We start from the raw sequence: 16,657 nt of genomic DNA on the forward strand, positions 1-16,657 counted from the left end.
ATAAACATCAAATGAAACTCGTTATTAATATAATATGAATTAAATAAAGTATGATTAGTAGATTTTGTATATAGTCAAGCGTTTTATATCTCAATACAATAAACTATGCACACATTCAATTCTGTTAATATCAGACGAATATAGATATTAAAAGTATATCAAATGCACTAGACTGTTAAATGTTCTATGCAACATAAAAAAAATCATGAATTTTAAAAGTACGCGGATTATTTGTTTTATTTTGCGCAAAGGAGCAATAAAGAATATTGTATTCTTATTCCGGATCATTTAAGTAGGTTGGGTTTTTTGTAATGGAATATTGAAATGCATTGTAAGACCGACAGATTTTGTATAAATTCAAACTTTTTAGGTGAGCATTTTGCAGAGATCGTTCAAACAAAACTGCGATTGCGTCTGGGCGGGGCATCTATAAGGAGTTTTATTTACCACCACTTGATTGATGTCACTGCTGGTGGGATTTTTCTTCCAGGGGTTTCAACAGCCCAGCAGTCCGGACTTCTGTGTTGACATGAATTATCATTAATATTGTCATAATTATAAATTAATTATTAACAAACCAAAAATCTGGCGTACAATATTTCATTCCTGCTATAAATGGTGAGGTTTTTTATTAGGTAACAAGCAAGGAAAGGAGCAATCTAATTTATATATATTTAGTAAAACACTTATTTTGTCGTGTTTTGATAGGATTAGAAATAATAGATATCTAGCAAGTTGATAGATTTTATCGTTCAACATAGGACTGTTTGATTCACAAAACAATGGTTTTCTTTTATTTTCACTATATTTAAGTGCATTAACGAAATGTTTCATACATGTTCAACTTTTTATTCTTGTTTTTTCCCAGATAATTTAAAGATAAAAACGCATAGTAAAGCAGGGCAAGCCAGCAACACAGTATTCAAATGATGCACCCCCCTACACACAAGTTTTCGTTGACGCATTTTGTGTAAAATGTCCAGTCATGATCAACATACCAGACCACCGGTTAGTTTAAACATATTTATTTATAGTGGATTGGGAAACAAGTTTTGCAACTTATATTAATCCCTTTCCACTTTGCGGATGCCGGTTGACCTCTAGCGACAAACTGACACTCTTTGATTTTATGATTCATGTTAATTCCCATGCAATTCTGAAGTAATGCACATTCCAAGGCACAGCTTATTATACTGGAATCCATTGAAGTGGTCAGAATGACCATATCACCATATATCCCATTTGCACCACAGTACTGACCATTGAATAGAGCTACAAAAAAGAAGATAGATCATCATTATAAAAGATGATGCAAGATACCAAGTTGACATAACCAACTCAGTGAGGAGCAGCTCACGGGTGACACATGTGGAGGAAAATCTGCTTATCCTTCCGGAGCATCTGAGATCAACACAAGATTTTGGTGGGATTCTTGTTGCTTTATCTTTGGTTTTCTATGTTGTGTCTTGTTTACTATTGTTTGTATATTTGACGGTATTTTTAAGCCATGTTCTCGATCTATAAATTTGAATGTCCCTCTGGTATCTTTTGCTTCCTTTTACAACGCCATGACAAAAAAAGAAAGACGACCAATAGTCAATAAGTTTTAAAAAAAAAGCACTACATAGAAAAGAAATGAATAAGCAAATCCTGAAAATATTTGATAGCAATTTACCCGAAAGGGCTCAGCAATCCGACCATTTGTCGTGTTGTTCACTGAAGGTATTTTTCGGTGATGTCATAATCGGCTAAAGAGGTGGAATTGTGATAACATAAATATGCATCAAACTAAAAGTGTCAATACTTTGTTTTAAGTATCAGATATGATAGGAACACCTTTTCGATATTTTCGATTGAACAGTTATTTGATGTTGGAATTCTTTGCGACTGTCGTACAAGTGAGAGGTTTAGCTATCTATAAACCTAGATTTGATCCACAATGCTCAACACAAGGAAATGCATGTACAAAGTCAGAAATGTGACAATTGAATTCGGTATTTTTATAGAGGACTTTCCGTTTTGGATTTCCCTTAGAGTTTTGGTATCATTGTTAATTTCCCTTTTTTATATTGATAAAAGTGAATATAAAGGAGAACTTTGGAAAATATCGTCTCTCCGTTACATTTTTACAAAACGCAATACCAATTGTCTTTTAATTTAGGTATTGACATGCAAATTACGTTACTAAGTTAAACACCCTTTTCTGCCGAGAGTCTGTTTTTCATATTTTATAACACCCAACGTCCACACAGACGAACATAATTTAAACATTATGATTATGTTTAAAACATGTAAAACTAAGCATCATATAAATACTTTAATGATAACAGGCTTAGTTATAAGATCAATTTGTCATTGTTACAAAACATGAACTTAATAAATATTTCAATAAACTTCAATTGATCTTTCCTAGCATAAAATGTAAATATGTTGCAATTAATATATATTGCTATATTTTTTCAATAAATAAATATTTTGCGGCTAATTTTTAACTGTAATTGTTATATTACAGCTGTACTACTAAATAATGGAAGCCTGTTGCTTACAATGTAACAAAGGTTTTTGATGAAAAAGGTCATCTACACATCAGATGTGTCACATATAGCGCAATGAGTATGTTCCATTTATCATATTCTGTTACATTTTTTTTTATTCGGCCGGATTAAGTAATGAACAACATGAATTATGCGGGTAGTGGAAACTGAGGACCGTTGCTCCCTCCCAGATTTTGGTTTGGCTCGTGTTGCTCGGTGGGGTATATTGCTTTATATTAGTGTTTCTTTGTTCGTGTTTCTCTTTCCTTCCTTCAATTATCGTTGTTGATTATCACAAAGAACAAAAGAAACATGATTTTACTTTTTACTGTACCCATTGGAAGTTATTGCATAAAAATAACAATATTTGAGTAGGTCCGGTAAGGGCCGATTTTGGCCTCAAATTTCAAGTTCATCTGACGAAAGATTTAAGACACTTTTTAAAAACTTAGATGTTTATTTCAGTTGGTTCAATTAGCTTATGTGAAAGAGTTTAACTCATTCTAGCTTAATATGATAATCGATCAAATATGCCAAAAAATGTCACTTTTCAGATGGTTTTTGTCAAAAATGAAATTGGCCGCATCCGTGTTCATCCTCAACCTTTATACATGTTATGTATTATCATCAAATACAACTTACATTTCAATATTATGAATGAACACAAATGCGGCCACTTTCATTTAAGACGGAAACTGTCTAAAATTTAACAAAAATGCTAAAATTGTGCATGACTTAATGATGCTAGTACTCGATATATGTGCAATGTATTGTCAAAAACAGCCCATATTCATGTAGCAGAAGCATTCTTTCCAATAATTAACTAAAAGCTTACATTTTAACAATTTTGCAAAACTGATATATTTTGGGGCCAAAAAGGGGTCTTACTGAACCTACTCCTTTGGACATACATCACCGAGATCTTAAGTCAGCCAAATGTTTTAAGAATTATTTTTTTCTCAATACCACTTTTAATATAACATTGCAAATACGAAAGTCTTCAAAACAGGCAAATGCAAGCAGATAATCATCGGCCATGACCTTTAATTGTACACATTTGCATTTACTTGGATATATAAAAAATATTAATCGAAATTATTTTTTTGTCAGTATGACACTCAGATTATCACGCTAGAAGTATCATTTGATACTATAGTTAGCCCATAAACAATGACATCGATCCAGTGATAGATCAATTGTTATATAGCCGATTGAAAATTGCAAAAGGATAGATGCATTTGTTCTGCAGTCTTTTACCTGCAAATGCTATTGAAAGTAATAATTGAATATCTACTCTAATTTCCATCATTTTTCCTTTTAATTACATTTAATTCCAGTGTTAATTCACGTGGATTGTATTAACGTCCATCAGTGTAGAAATATATATCTAAAAAAGTTTCTTTTAATTAAGTTTTCTCGTAAATATAAGGTTATACATGAAACGATCATTCTTATCGAAGAGTTTCAAAATAAATTAAAATGTTGTTCAATTGGTCATTACCTTGAACAAATATCATCGTACTAGATGAAAGACTTTCAAATTACAATGCCAATATATTTTAACGTATAAGTGTATACATGAATTTGGTAGCTGCTGTAACACTGCATAATTTAATCAATAGATATAGATACTGACTAGAATGAATTGTATACAAAATTTTAACATTTAAACAGTTATTACTTTTTTTTATTCACTAGTAACACATTCAAACCAAATAACTTACATAAGTTCTCCACAACCCATGTTCCGTCAGACCCCCAAGCGCCCACAAGTCCGACACCTTGTACATCTATAGGTATATTTCTGTCAGTCCAATTCATGACAATTCCCTTAGTTTCTGACCACAGAGTTATTGTACTGGAAACTCCCCAATTAAGTTCAAATAACCTGTAATCTTCACAGCTTAACAAACCATAACCATTAAACGCATATTGTTCATAATAGTTTGTTACATTCTGTCCAAGTTTACGTAGGTATACTGCTGTGTTTTCTGCTCCACCGATGCATACCTCATAAAAGTCCGGAGATTGTAGATCGATTGCAGCAGAGAGTAAAACTAAAGCGGCATCAGATGTTTTAATTCGAAATCTAAGAGATCTTCTTTGTGCGGGAAATATCTGAAATGTTGATAAACTGGTGTAATAGTTGAAAACATTTGGAGTCCTATAATCAACCTCTCCACTGTCTGCTGTTACAATCCACACTTCTTCCAAAATATTCCCTGCAATTACAATATGTATTTGAATATATTATTTTTGACATGTTTTTGTGCGATACTAGCTAGACAATTTACAATAATAGAAGATTCATACCACAAAAATTCCATTTGTCTAATAAACAAAAAAAGGTTGACAATTTTTTGTTGTGCTTCTATAGAGCTTTTGGTCATCTATTTACTTAAATGTTCCCAGGTAAAATTTACGAGCATGTTGGGATCTGTTTGGCTGTGCAAAAGCGTATATTTTTAAAGCACAGACTGGGTACGAACATAAACGTTAATGATGATGCATCATGCAGAGTGAGTGAGTAAAAACTTGACAAATTAAAAAAGCTAGAGTTTCAACTCCATCAACAAAGTTGGTAATACCAGAACATGAAGAATTTCGATTTGTTTATGTACTTTTTGAAGAGAGGTACAGTATTGGACAATCGATTTGATAGACACTTTATGCATGTTATTGGAAAGGTTATCTATTATTTCATAGTCTAACCTAGACAATTGAGTAAACTTGTAAGACCAAACAATTTTAATTGGGTATTAATTTGCCACCATTTGTATTCACTATATGTATCTATTCAATCGATTCTTTACAAATAGTTACATTGTATAAATTCAATTATATAACCAAAATTTACAAGGAGCAAGATTGTGCCACTGCTGATCAACTCAATTAGTTCTATTAATTTAATCTACTGGGGAAAAGATCTTATCGATCATATTCAATACGTGTATTTTCTACAATTTTAATTTGACAACCTTTGCCTTACCAAGTTATCCTTATATTTGTTATTCCCATCGGAATTCGTCTGGTGCTTAGTCCGTTTCTGTTTGTGTTAAATTTTAATTTTGTGTCGTTGTTCTCCTCTTATATTTAATGTGTTTCCCTTAGTTTTGGTTTGTTATCCCGATTTTGTTTTTTGTCCATAAATTTACGAGTTTTGAACAACGATATACTACTGTTGCCTTTATTTATCCTTACATTTTTATTAAGAATTAAACATTGACTGCTATACATCTGAATACTAATAAAACTGTAACAAAAAGGGCTAGTTATACTGTATATTTTCATAACTATTGATTTTTAAATTTTGTTATTTTTTTTTTAATATACGTTAAACATTAGATGGTATGTTCATATAGAAAACTAGTAAGTAATTGCTAGTATTCAAAATTATAAAATATATACAATATATTATTATGTATCCATTATTTCCATAGTGTTCAATAAAAAGAGAATTGTATTTAAGAGAGAAGGAGAGAATATTTTCATAATATTGTCAGGTTTCAAACAGACGATCATACTACATTGAAAAAGAAAGCCATCATTTCTTGTCCAATACACAATTTTCCGCTACGTACTTACATTATTGTTCGAAGAAAATATAAGTGATTGGAGCATTTGAGTCTCTGGCGGAAATATACAACTCTTATCACTGCACAATGGACAATACTAAGTTAAAAGAATAGACTTGTGTTCAACGTTTAAATTTCAAGTTTCTAAGAAGGAATTTTGATTCATAAAGTAAGTAAATAGTTTATCATAGTGTCACGATTCAATATACATCATCATATAAGCAATATAAACATCTTTACAACAATATTAGATCCCTGCCTTCAAAACATATATGAGACACTTTCATTTACTCAAAATTAAAATATATGCTATAATGTCAAAGTTAATTTAAATAATTAAACTTTCAAAATGCTACTAAAAATTCTAAAACTGTGTTTTTGCAGTTCCGTATTTACTGAAAGGTTAAACGTTCTTTGCTGGGAAATATCATTCGTTTGTGGAATTGATTGATGCAATTTATGTTGAATGGATATATGAATATCAATCAACACGATGAAAAATCACTTACCTTGATTGAAACATATTTATCAATCTTAATTTTGCATAAATATTTCGAATATTTTTCGCTTCATCTATACTTCATGTCTATAATATCAAACAATTTGAAACCTCGGTATATAACTAACATACAATGAACAGTATAGGTACACCTATAAGAATAATAAATATTTTTTTGTTTTTTACTGCAGCTTTTCAAAGAACGAAGGAAGAAATTGATGGTCATTCGTGTCATGTACATGGTGAAACAAAGAGTACTGCATAATAGAGAGGAATAAAATATTAAGAAGAAGTATATGCGCCAATGCAGGATGTAGGGTAATCTATGACACCAATATTTACAGGATGGATTGGATAGAGAGTGGTGGTGAGGTTGGAATGAAATAGTATGTGGTTGAATTTTTTTCTTCAAATACTAGTATCATCAAGCATAATCAAACTGCATAAATCTTTAACGTAGACTAGGTCAAATTTTTTACATTACCATCATATTATTGAATAACAGACCACTGATAACCAATTTCGAACTGAAACGGCATTTTTAATTGAATGTCCACAGTTGTAAATTCAATAATATTCAGACATTTTCTTTGCATTTAATTTAGATCTGTTCAGACGGTTCGGTAGTTGTTACTTACCTGTACGAAACAACAATATACTGATTTTGTTTTTAAACAAAGCCTTTGAACAGTTCTGTTTTGACTGCAAACCAAATATTCAGTTCTGAATTTACATGAATATATATCTGAGAAGTTAATTCTTATCAAATCCTAAATATGTTGATATTCGGATTTTCAAATGAAATTATTAAAGTTCATTTGGCCCTTTGAGACTCAGATGCATTTACTAATGGAAATAAGGTAGTATAAAGCCGTTCTAGATCTATTATGCATGTTTTCAACAAGAAATTATTTGTGTTGAAAGAAAAGGATTTTGCTTTTTTTAATTGAAATTCACAGTTATATTGTTTTCTTAATCTTGAAATAACTAAAATATCGGGAAGGTACAAAATGTATTATTGAGAAAAACTCGTTAAAGCTAAAACAACGCATTATGGCGTTCATTATTTGTGAAATACGACACGATAGGTATGCAAACAAGATCTTCCTATAATGACATGATTAATCTATATGTTCATATAAATAAGGTTATAAAATTAACGGTATCAATTTTCTTGCACCAGATGCGCATTTCGACATTACATGTCTCTTCAGTGATGCTCGTGGCCAAAATATTTGAAATCCAAAGCTTATATAAAAGATGAAGAGCTATAATCCAAAAGGTCCAAAAAGTATAGCCAAATCTGTGAAAGGAATCAGAGCTTTGCATGAGGGAGATACATTCCTTAATTTATAATAATTTCTATCATTTTGTAACAGTAAATTTTAATAACACAAAAAAATCCGTATTTTCATGCCAGTACTTCGGTACTGGCTACTGGGTAACAGGAGAGATGTCCTTTCGTTACCATGACATATGTGTCTACTTTTTGGAATTAGACCTTCAAGAAACATGGTATTTGAATATTTTTAAGACTGTTGTTTATATAACAATTAAATTTAATGGTATCATTCATACTGCACCATATGCACATACACAAAAATACTGAAAACTGATAAATTTATATTGTATCAGAACTACACAGAAGAAATACATTATTACGCATTTCCTAGATATCATTAAAACATTGGTGTGCGTATGCTAGTGTCGGGTCTGTTGTACTCTTGAGATTGTACTACAGTACTTTGCTGCTGAAACCTTGGGACTACCAGCAAAGCTAAAGACTATTATGTATAGACGTAAATAATGTTACTGTAGTTATGGAGGTCAAAAGAATTTTTCAAACCTAATAGAATCGTTTAATACCTAAATAATCGATAAGAATCTCAAATGTAGCTTAACCAGGGCAAGGTATGGAAAGCTATCAATTCCAGAATGTTAATCAATTATTTGGTTTCCTGAGATTTGGCAAGATTCTGCGGATTGCCGGTATCTGAACAGGTACCAAAAGTGCATCCCTAAAAGCTATCCGTTTTTATATTCAAATGAACCACAATCCATACTTAAAATGAGAAAAGAAAGAGGGCAATAAAAAAAGTCATGGCTAAAGGAAAAAGGATGAAAATAAACAACAATAACATTTTTTACATATAACAAACTTGACTGAGCAACACGAAATCCGCAAAATTGACTGATAAACAAAGGTTATTTTAGAGCTCACATTTCAGGGCTGAAATTATCAGTTAACTTGAAGGTCTGTTCCAGTTTTGTTTATTCATGGACTCAGGTCAACATACAATTTACGACAAACTAGATTGTTTTAACTTTTACATTGTCAATTTCAATGTACTATCATTTATTCTAAAACATCATATGGCATTTCATATTCTGATGGATGTATTTCGTGTTTGGCTATTCGCTCAAACGGATTTCATTAACAGGAATATGCTCCTTTACAAAACATCAACGATCTTCATTTGAATTTCAAATGGAGTTACAGTTTTAAACATATATAGACTATTGTTGTATTTGAGAACACCCAAATTCGTTTGTACAAAGTAAGTTTGTCTAATTGATATACGTTTTTTATGTTTAATTTAACGATCACAGCATTATTATTTTAAGTTTTAATTTAAAAAAAAATGTGTAGTAATTTTCTGTCATAGTTTAATGAGTGAATACAACAAAGTCCGAATTTATTTAGTATAATTTAATATAGGCCCTTTTTCATAAACAGTGACAGGTGGTTTTGTGGAAAGGGATTATTTAAATTCGCAAAAAAAGAGAGCATAAGCAATTGAAGAATTAACCCAAACAAATTATCAATACAGTAATTTTAAATTTAATATACTGAATCCGATACTGACATGATGTATCACAAACTGTTTTAATAGTTATCAAAGGTACCAGGATTATAATTTAGTACGCCAGACGCGCGTTTCGTCTTCATAAGACTCATCAGTGACGCTCATATCAAAATATTTATAAAGCCAAACAAGTACAAAGTTGAAGAGCATTGGGGATCCAAAATTCCAAAAAGTTGTGCCAAATACGGCAAAGGTAATCTATGCCTGGGATAAGAAAATCCTTAGTTTTTCGAAAAAATCATTATTTATAAGTTCCTGACACATGTACATAGGCAATGGTAGATTTAAAAAGATCCAATTCTTCATCTTTAGCTGGAATCTAACAGAAGAACAAGAGTGCAAAAGATGCTTGACTATTCATGATATGTTTTTAAGTTTATATTTCTAAAGATAATTTTTCTTCAAGTAACAAATAAACTTATGTTATCAATGATCAATAAAAATGAGGTAAACTTAGACAGACAGATATGTACACCTTGCAATCATTACAAACAGAAAATATAGTCTACCTATGGTTTATGGTATCTGAAAAATAAACCTGACCTGGAAACTTGTCTTTAACCAATGAACCATGAAAATGAGGTCAAAGACGGGTGACAACTGCCAGACAAAACTTAACACTTTACCATCATATCATACACAGAATTTAGTTGACCTGATCTATTGCTTTTGTATTAGAAAACCCAACTTAATCAAAAGAACTTAACGTTGACCAATGCAATAAACCATTGAAATACGGTCAAGGTCAGATAAAACATATAAGACAGACATGTACATGATACAATCATTCCAAACACTACATATAATTATCCTATTACTCATTATAAGTGAGAAATACTCTAACCAAAACAAAACTAATTTTCTTTTTATAACGATCAAAGAACCTTGAAAATAAGGTCAAGGACAATGATCATATGACAGACAGAAACTTTGTAACGTACGTATATACACAAAGTATGTAGCCTAAAAATCTGCTATCCTCTGAAATATATAGCTTAATACAAAAAGTTTAAAACCCATCTACTGTCACCACCAGATTGAAATTCCTATAAGTCATTGCAGGTGAAACAATAAAACATTATAATTCTATTTACAACTATGAAAAATAATGTTTGGTCCTTCATCAACAGAGACCAAAAGTTTATCATGGAGGAAGAATAAGAAATCAGCAACATTCAGATCATTGTAGGTAGATGAAGCAGGAGTGTTCCTAAAACATTTGCTATCATTGTATTAACATTTCACATGGATTTAAGACACAGGACTTACAGCTAATGACCCATTTTCATATAAATTGAGTTTTCAAGTTCGATTTTAAGGTTAATGAAATCAAAAAGACCCTGATTTATTTGTAGGTTAATGTTACTTCTTTCATCATTGATATGGGAAAATATGACCAACATCCATCCCTATAGATATATGTCCTGTATAAATTACTTATACTTGGTTGTTCACATGGGAAAAGGAAAGGATATATCAAATGCAAAATACTATTGTCACGTTTAATATATATTTTTATTGTTCTTCTATTTTTGTCTTCTTGTCTGTTGATATCTGTTCTGTTTTCATATCTGTATCTGATTTTCTTTTCTTTTGTTGTGACTGGGCACTGCAAAAACAACATTTTAAGTTATTTGCAAATTGTCATGATCGTGGTTCAATTATTCATATATTTAAAATAATTCTTATACAAGTTGTAAGAAGTTTTATATTTGAAATAAACTGCACAGAATGAGAAATAATAAAAATAATAAGAAATACTGAACACAATGAGAGATATACTTAACACCATGAGAAATACAGTACACATCATGAGATATACTACATACAATGAAAAATATACTACACACCATGATGAGAAATACTACATACAATGAAAAATACACTACACACCATGAGAAATACTACATACAATGAAAAATACACTACACACCATGAGAATTACTACATACAATGAGAAATACACTACACACAATGAGAAATACTACACACAATAAGAAATAATACACGCAATGAGAATTTTACTTCACACCATGATAAATACTACCCACAATGAGAATTATACTTCACACCATGATAAATACTATCCACAATGAGAATTATACTTCACACCATGATAAATACTACCCACAATGAGAATTATACTTCACACCATGATAAATACTACCCACAATGAGAATTATACTTCACACCATGATAAAAATACTACCCACAATGAGAATTATACTTCACACCATGATAAATACTACCCACAATGAGAATTATACTTCAAATCATGATAAATACTACCCACAATGAGAATTACTATCCAGGCAAAATGTAGTAGATTACCGCATCTAAACTGAGCAGGTAGAACCACAAAATGTTAATACAACTGAATACCAAATACATTGACTTACAATAAGAGGTTCCCTTAAATTGACCTTACCACAAACTTAGTATTTAAACTATGCAGAAATTACGAAGTCAATGAAACATGACTGAGGGGTTAGGGACTGACAAATTATGTCAATCGCAATGATCTTTTTAGGCTATCTATCATAATTAAATAAAGCCTGTTACTAGTAGTCATGGTAGTGCTCATTATGAAAGTTAAACCAATAAAAAATTTACACAAAACACCTGTATGTGTAAAATAAATATTATTCACCCAGTTACTGACTCAATTAATAAAACCCAATCTTTCTAGGAAACAACAGTCAAAATTCAAATATCTATTATCATGGACTTGAATGACAACATTTTATTCCATTTGATGTAGTGCTTAATCTATACATAGCTAGTTCTTAAAATGAATAATATTTTTAAAAAATAAACTATATGAGAGTATTTTATTATCTCGTACTGTTGATTCATTTATTTTCGTGGGTATCAATTTTCGTGGATTGCTGAAAACTTGCATATTCGTGGATATTTGAGTTTGTGGTTTTTCCAATATTTAAAAAAGCCTATTGAAAATATGCTTTTCATGGAACATTTGAATTCGTGGTGCACCTGTACCCACGAAAACCAAGAAAATTAATATCTAACAAATAATAATGAATCCATAGTAATTAGACAAACCAAATATATTACCTATAAATGTGTGCCTGCTGTTTATTCATAACTATATTGCACCTCCTTCTAACATTTGGGCTGAACTTCTGTTTATGTGATAACAGAATTTTAACTATATCTCTGGACAGCTGTAAGAAAGATTACAATAAGAAGTATTAGTTATAAAAAAAAACAAAAAAAAACACAATTCTGGAAAAGCTACATACAAATACTGTTATCAAAATATTAAATCACCATTACAGCTAATTTCCTATTGCTTGTAGAGTAAAACTTTGGTTGGATTGCTTGCTTTGTTTGAACAAAGTTTAACCTTTAGGCTTTGTAATTAAGATTGACATCTTTAAACAATATATATAGGCATATTCAAACCTGTATACTTAGTGTTATGATTTGATTGAATGTTATCTCAATATACAAACAAAGCAAGCAAGCTAACCAAAGTCTACAAGCTTTAGGAAATTAGCTGCAATTTTTGAGAAACCTATCTTGTTGTAAATTTTGCAGTAACAAAAACATCATAAAAACTTTGAGTATCGTTATTTACAAAGACTTGAGTACACTTCAGCTCAAAAGCATTTTTTTCAGTATTATCTGATCACAGTGGGCACAGAGCAGATAAAAACTTCCATTAATCTTTATTGACGTCATGAATAAAACTCCAAGGAAACACATAATCAATGTCACAATCAAGGCAATATACAGTCAGCAGGGTTTCTTTCTGCTGGCAGTCACCGTTTTTGATTTTTTGAAGAAAAAATAATAATAATTATGGCGATTGAAACTGCAGGCAATTTTTCGTGAATTAAAGAAAACTATTATGTTTGGATATTTGATTTCGTGGTTTAAATGGTTTAGCAAAAGTCTGCATAAAAGGATACAGAAAATTTCTGATTCATTGGAGATTTTAATTCATGGTTAACCTGTACCCACGGAATCCATGAAAGTTGGTATGAAACAAATAATAATGAATCCACAATAAACATCTTCATTCCACAATTCACAATAAAGATCTTCATTCCACAATTCACATTGAGCAAACACAAACAGTATAGTCATGATCAATGGCCATAGAATTACAAATTATACAAGAGAAAATGAACAGTTGTATATCTATCCCAAATTCATGTATTTGGTTTTGATGTTATATTTGTTATTCTCATAGGATTTTGTCTAATGCTAAGTCCGTTTCTGTGTGTGTTACATTTTAATGTTGTGTCGTTGTTCTCCTCTTATATTTAATGCGTTTCCCTCAGTTTTAGTTTGTTACCCTGATTTTGTTTTTTGTCCATGGATTTATGAGTTTTGAACAGCCGTTTACTACTGTTGCCTTTATGTATACAAACATGACAATCCTTACCACAGCTTTCTCTGACATTTGGAACAGCCTGCTCAGAACTATAACTACTTCTTCCAGTAATTTACTCTTTTGAAATCTGTCCATATTTCTCACAGCCTGTAAAATAAACTAATCATAGATACCAGGATTGAAGTTCTATATTTGGGCCAGATGCACAGTTGGTCTACAATAGACTCATCAGTGACACTCGAGTAAAAAAAATGGTTAAAGGCCAAATAAGTACGTAGTTAAAGAGCAGTGAGGACCGAAAATTACTAAAAGTTTTGCCAAATACGGCTAAAATAAATATAACTTTAAGGAGTGAATACTAAAGAAATGCATTTATGTCCAGTATATGTAGAAGTCTTAAAAAAGGTGACTTAAAATCCTCATGATTCTGTTTGGTAATTAGTATATATACGCTTAATACAGAATATTAGAATTATTGATGATTAGGTAAAGACCTCAATAACACTACTTTGTTACATAGAAGTTAAAAATTTTCCTTTGGCATTTTTATTTTTTTCATATTTACAATTGGCTTTCAGTATTTCAAATTTGATCAGAATGACAAAATAAATTTTAGATAAGAGCAATTCTAAATATCAGGAGTAAATTTAATGCAGATCTATCCATTGGCTTTAAAAATTTTACTTTGAATTAACAGGAATTTTGTGATACAACAGTTTGAGATAATTGTAGTATATTGTTAAAAGTCCATGTACTATAATTTTTTGGTAGATTATTTCATAGCAATACATATCATTCTGCTATGCAGTGTTTTGTACTATAAGTATTATATTTCAAACACGACCCAGATTTCAGATAAGACAATTTGTATTATTCAAAAACAGATTTAAGTATTAAAATGTGTTCTTTTCTATTGGGAATAGCTTGCCATTGAAGTGTGTATAAATGCATGTGTTAAATCGTGCAAACGTGATTACAAGAAAACTAGAACCTTGTAGTGCATGCATATTTTATGTTTGATGAAACAAAAAGCATTAAGTCAACATAAAATATCTGAGATTTTAAATACTCAATGGAGTATTGTTAAAAAATAACCACTACTGATCATGAAGCGTATATCCTTTCATATTAATATTGTCAAAAGCTTAAATCTTTCCCGCAACAATCTTTTGCCTTTGAATCTATTAATTTTAAAATAAACAAGCATTCTGAGAGTATTGAATGACAAGAAAACCATGTTTGCTAATATTGTCAATTTAAAAAAATAAGGATACATTGTCAAGAAATATTACTGGTAATTGTTCAAGTGTGCAGCGATATTGGTAGAGTTTAATGTTATACTGCCACCATCTTATGTTTTTCATGGAATATTAAGTTGCTCACCAATAAATTACAATTTCAAGTTCAGTGTAATCGTCACACTTTCATCATTCCAAATTACGCATTTAATCATTCACTAGACACCATACCCAAATTACGCATTTAATCATTCACTAGACACCATACCCGTTCCTCCATTGTATTATTAACAATATTGAACCATTCAAAATAATCAATTAGGGACCAACAATCATTCAAATGACCACATTACTTCAGTGTTTTTGTGATGCAAATAACAATGTTTGTATAAATAAAAACTTACATATTCAATGGCCTCTAAAGACTCTGTTGTTAAGTTGTCCCACTCAGATTCTTCCAAACTATCTTGCTAAAAATATAATGTTTTATGTTTGATATATTATAATAAAACTCTGTTTAAGGGGGTAGACCTTGGTTCAGGGAGATAACTCTTTAAATCAGTTAAGCGTTTGTAAAAGTCAAGTTCATCAATGTTTTTTAAGCATTTACCTGAAACAGATTAAAAATAATCTATGTAACCTAGAAGCTTAGAATATGTTTTTGAAAATGGTTGACACAAACGTACTGATGATTTTAAGAGTTATTTCCCTTAACCTAGGTCTACCTCCTTAAGGACTAAGAGTAAAAAGTCTGGAAAATGACAGTTTTTATCCATTTGTTTGATGTGTTTGAGCTTTTGATTTTGCCATTTGATGAGGTCACATCCCGTTTTGAATTTTCCTCTGAGTTCAGCATTTTTATGATTTTACTTTTTAGACTCGCATAAATTTAATAAATGCCATATTATCTAAAAACATATACAGCTTGCCAACACTACTTTGAGTCTACAGCAACCTGACAAAATCAACTAAACTAACATGACATAATCAAAGCTATGTTATCATTTCAACAAATCATGGGGCACACATGTATAGCATCAAAATTTAAATTGCAACCCCGACAAAAGATCGAAAAGGACATTTCCATATGGGCTTTAATTGCTATGAAATTCAATAAAACTTGAGATAAATTTACTCTTCATACAACCATGAATTGTGTTTTTTCTCTTGAAATAATGTTCCTTATGGCTGCCTTTGAGGATGTTTGAACAGTTTGCTTCAAAAGAAAAAAAGTGAAAAAAGGGTGAGTTTTATGGGGATTGAATCCCCTTTCTTTGGATAATCAATGCATTTGAATGGGGACATATGTTGTTTGAAAACCTCCCCCCTTTTATCCTGGGTTGGAACCACCTCCTTTTAAAAAATGATGGATCTGCCCATACATGGGTATCAATTTTTGTGGATTGAGCAAAAGTTACATGTCCTTGGGTTCTTGAAATTGTGGATATTAGATTCTGAAATTTGAACCCATCAGAAGCAAACTTAAGATGTTTGAAAATACTCATATGGTGTTCATTTTCCCTAACATGTTTATTTTTTATTTCTGACAACATGCAACAAATTTTTGATAAAATAATTGCT

The 16,657-nt window shown here is 30.8% G+C and overlaps 2 protein-coding genes across 3 annotated transcripts in view; both read right to left on the minus strand.

Annotated features, from left to right (window-relative positions):
- Positions 1–1,024: 1,024 nt before the first annotated feature.
- LOC139526427 (uncharacterized) lies at positions 1,025–8,079 on the minus strand. The gene is made up of 4 exons (XM_071321575.1): positions 8,032–8,079; positions 7,247–7,310; positions 4,259–4,756; positions 1,025–1,272 (listed from the first exon to the last, which is right to left on the minus strand). The coding sequence occupies exons 1-4, from the start codon at positions 8,077–8,079 to the stop codon at positions 1,025–1,027; spliced, it is 858 nt and encodes a 285-aa protein (XP_071177676.1).
- Positions 8,080–10,688: 2,609 nt separating this feature from the next.
- Positions 10,689–16,657, minus strand: part of LOC139527771 (myb-binding protein 1A-like) — a 51,951-nt gene continuing 45,982 nt past the window's right edge. For both annotated transcript variants that reach the window (XM_071323436.1, XM_071323437.1), the window contains exons 33-36: positions 15,481–15,546; positions 13,890–13,985; positions 12,551–12,660; positions 10,689–11,084 (exon numbers count right to left, since the gene is read on the minus strand). In XM_071323436.1, the coding sequence (XP_071179537.1) occupies positions 10,991–11,084; positions 12,551–12,660; positions 13,890–13,985; positions 15,481–15,546 (366 nt within the window). In that variant the 3' untranslated portion in view covers positions 10,689–10,990. The remainder of the gene's footprint in view (positions 11,085–12,550; positions 12,661–13,889; positions 13,986–15,480; positions 15,547–16,657) is intronic.

This window comes from Mytilus edulis, chromosome 6 (assembly GCF_963676685.1).
Source record: "Mytilus edulis chromosome 6, xbMytEdul2.2, whole genome shotgun sequence".
NCBI lineage: Eukaryota > Metazoa > Mollusca > Bivalvia > Mytilida > Mytilidae > Mytilus > Mytilus edulis.

Excerpts from the sequence above, each read along its gene's own strand:
- LOC139526427 (XM_071321575.1), bottom strand. The coding sequence starts at position 8,079 with ATGGTAACGAAAGGACATCTCTCCTGTTACCCAGTAGCCAGTACCGAA. Across the intron at positions 7,311-8,031 it reads ACCCAGTAGCCAGTACCGAA|TCAAAACAGAACTGTTCAAA; the intron begins GTACTGGCATGA and ends TTTGGTTTGCAG. Across the intron at positions 1,273-4,258 it reads ATGGGTTGTGGAGAACTTAT|CTCTATTCAATGGTCAGTAC; the intron begins GTAAGTTATTTG and ends TCTTTTTTGTAG.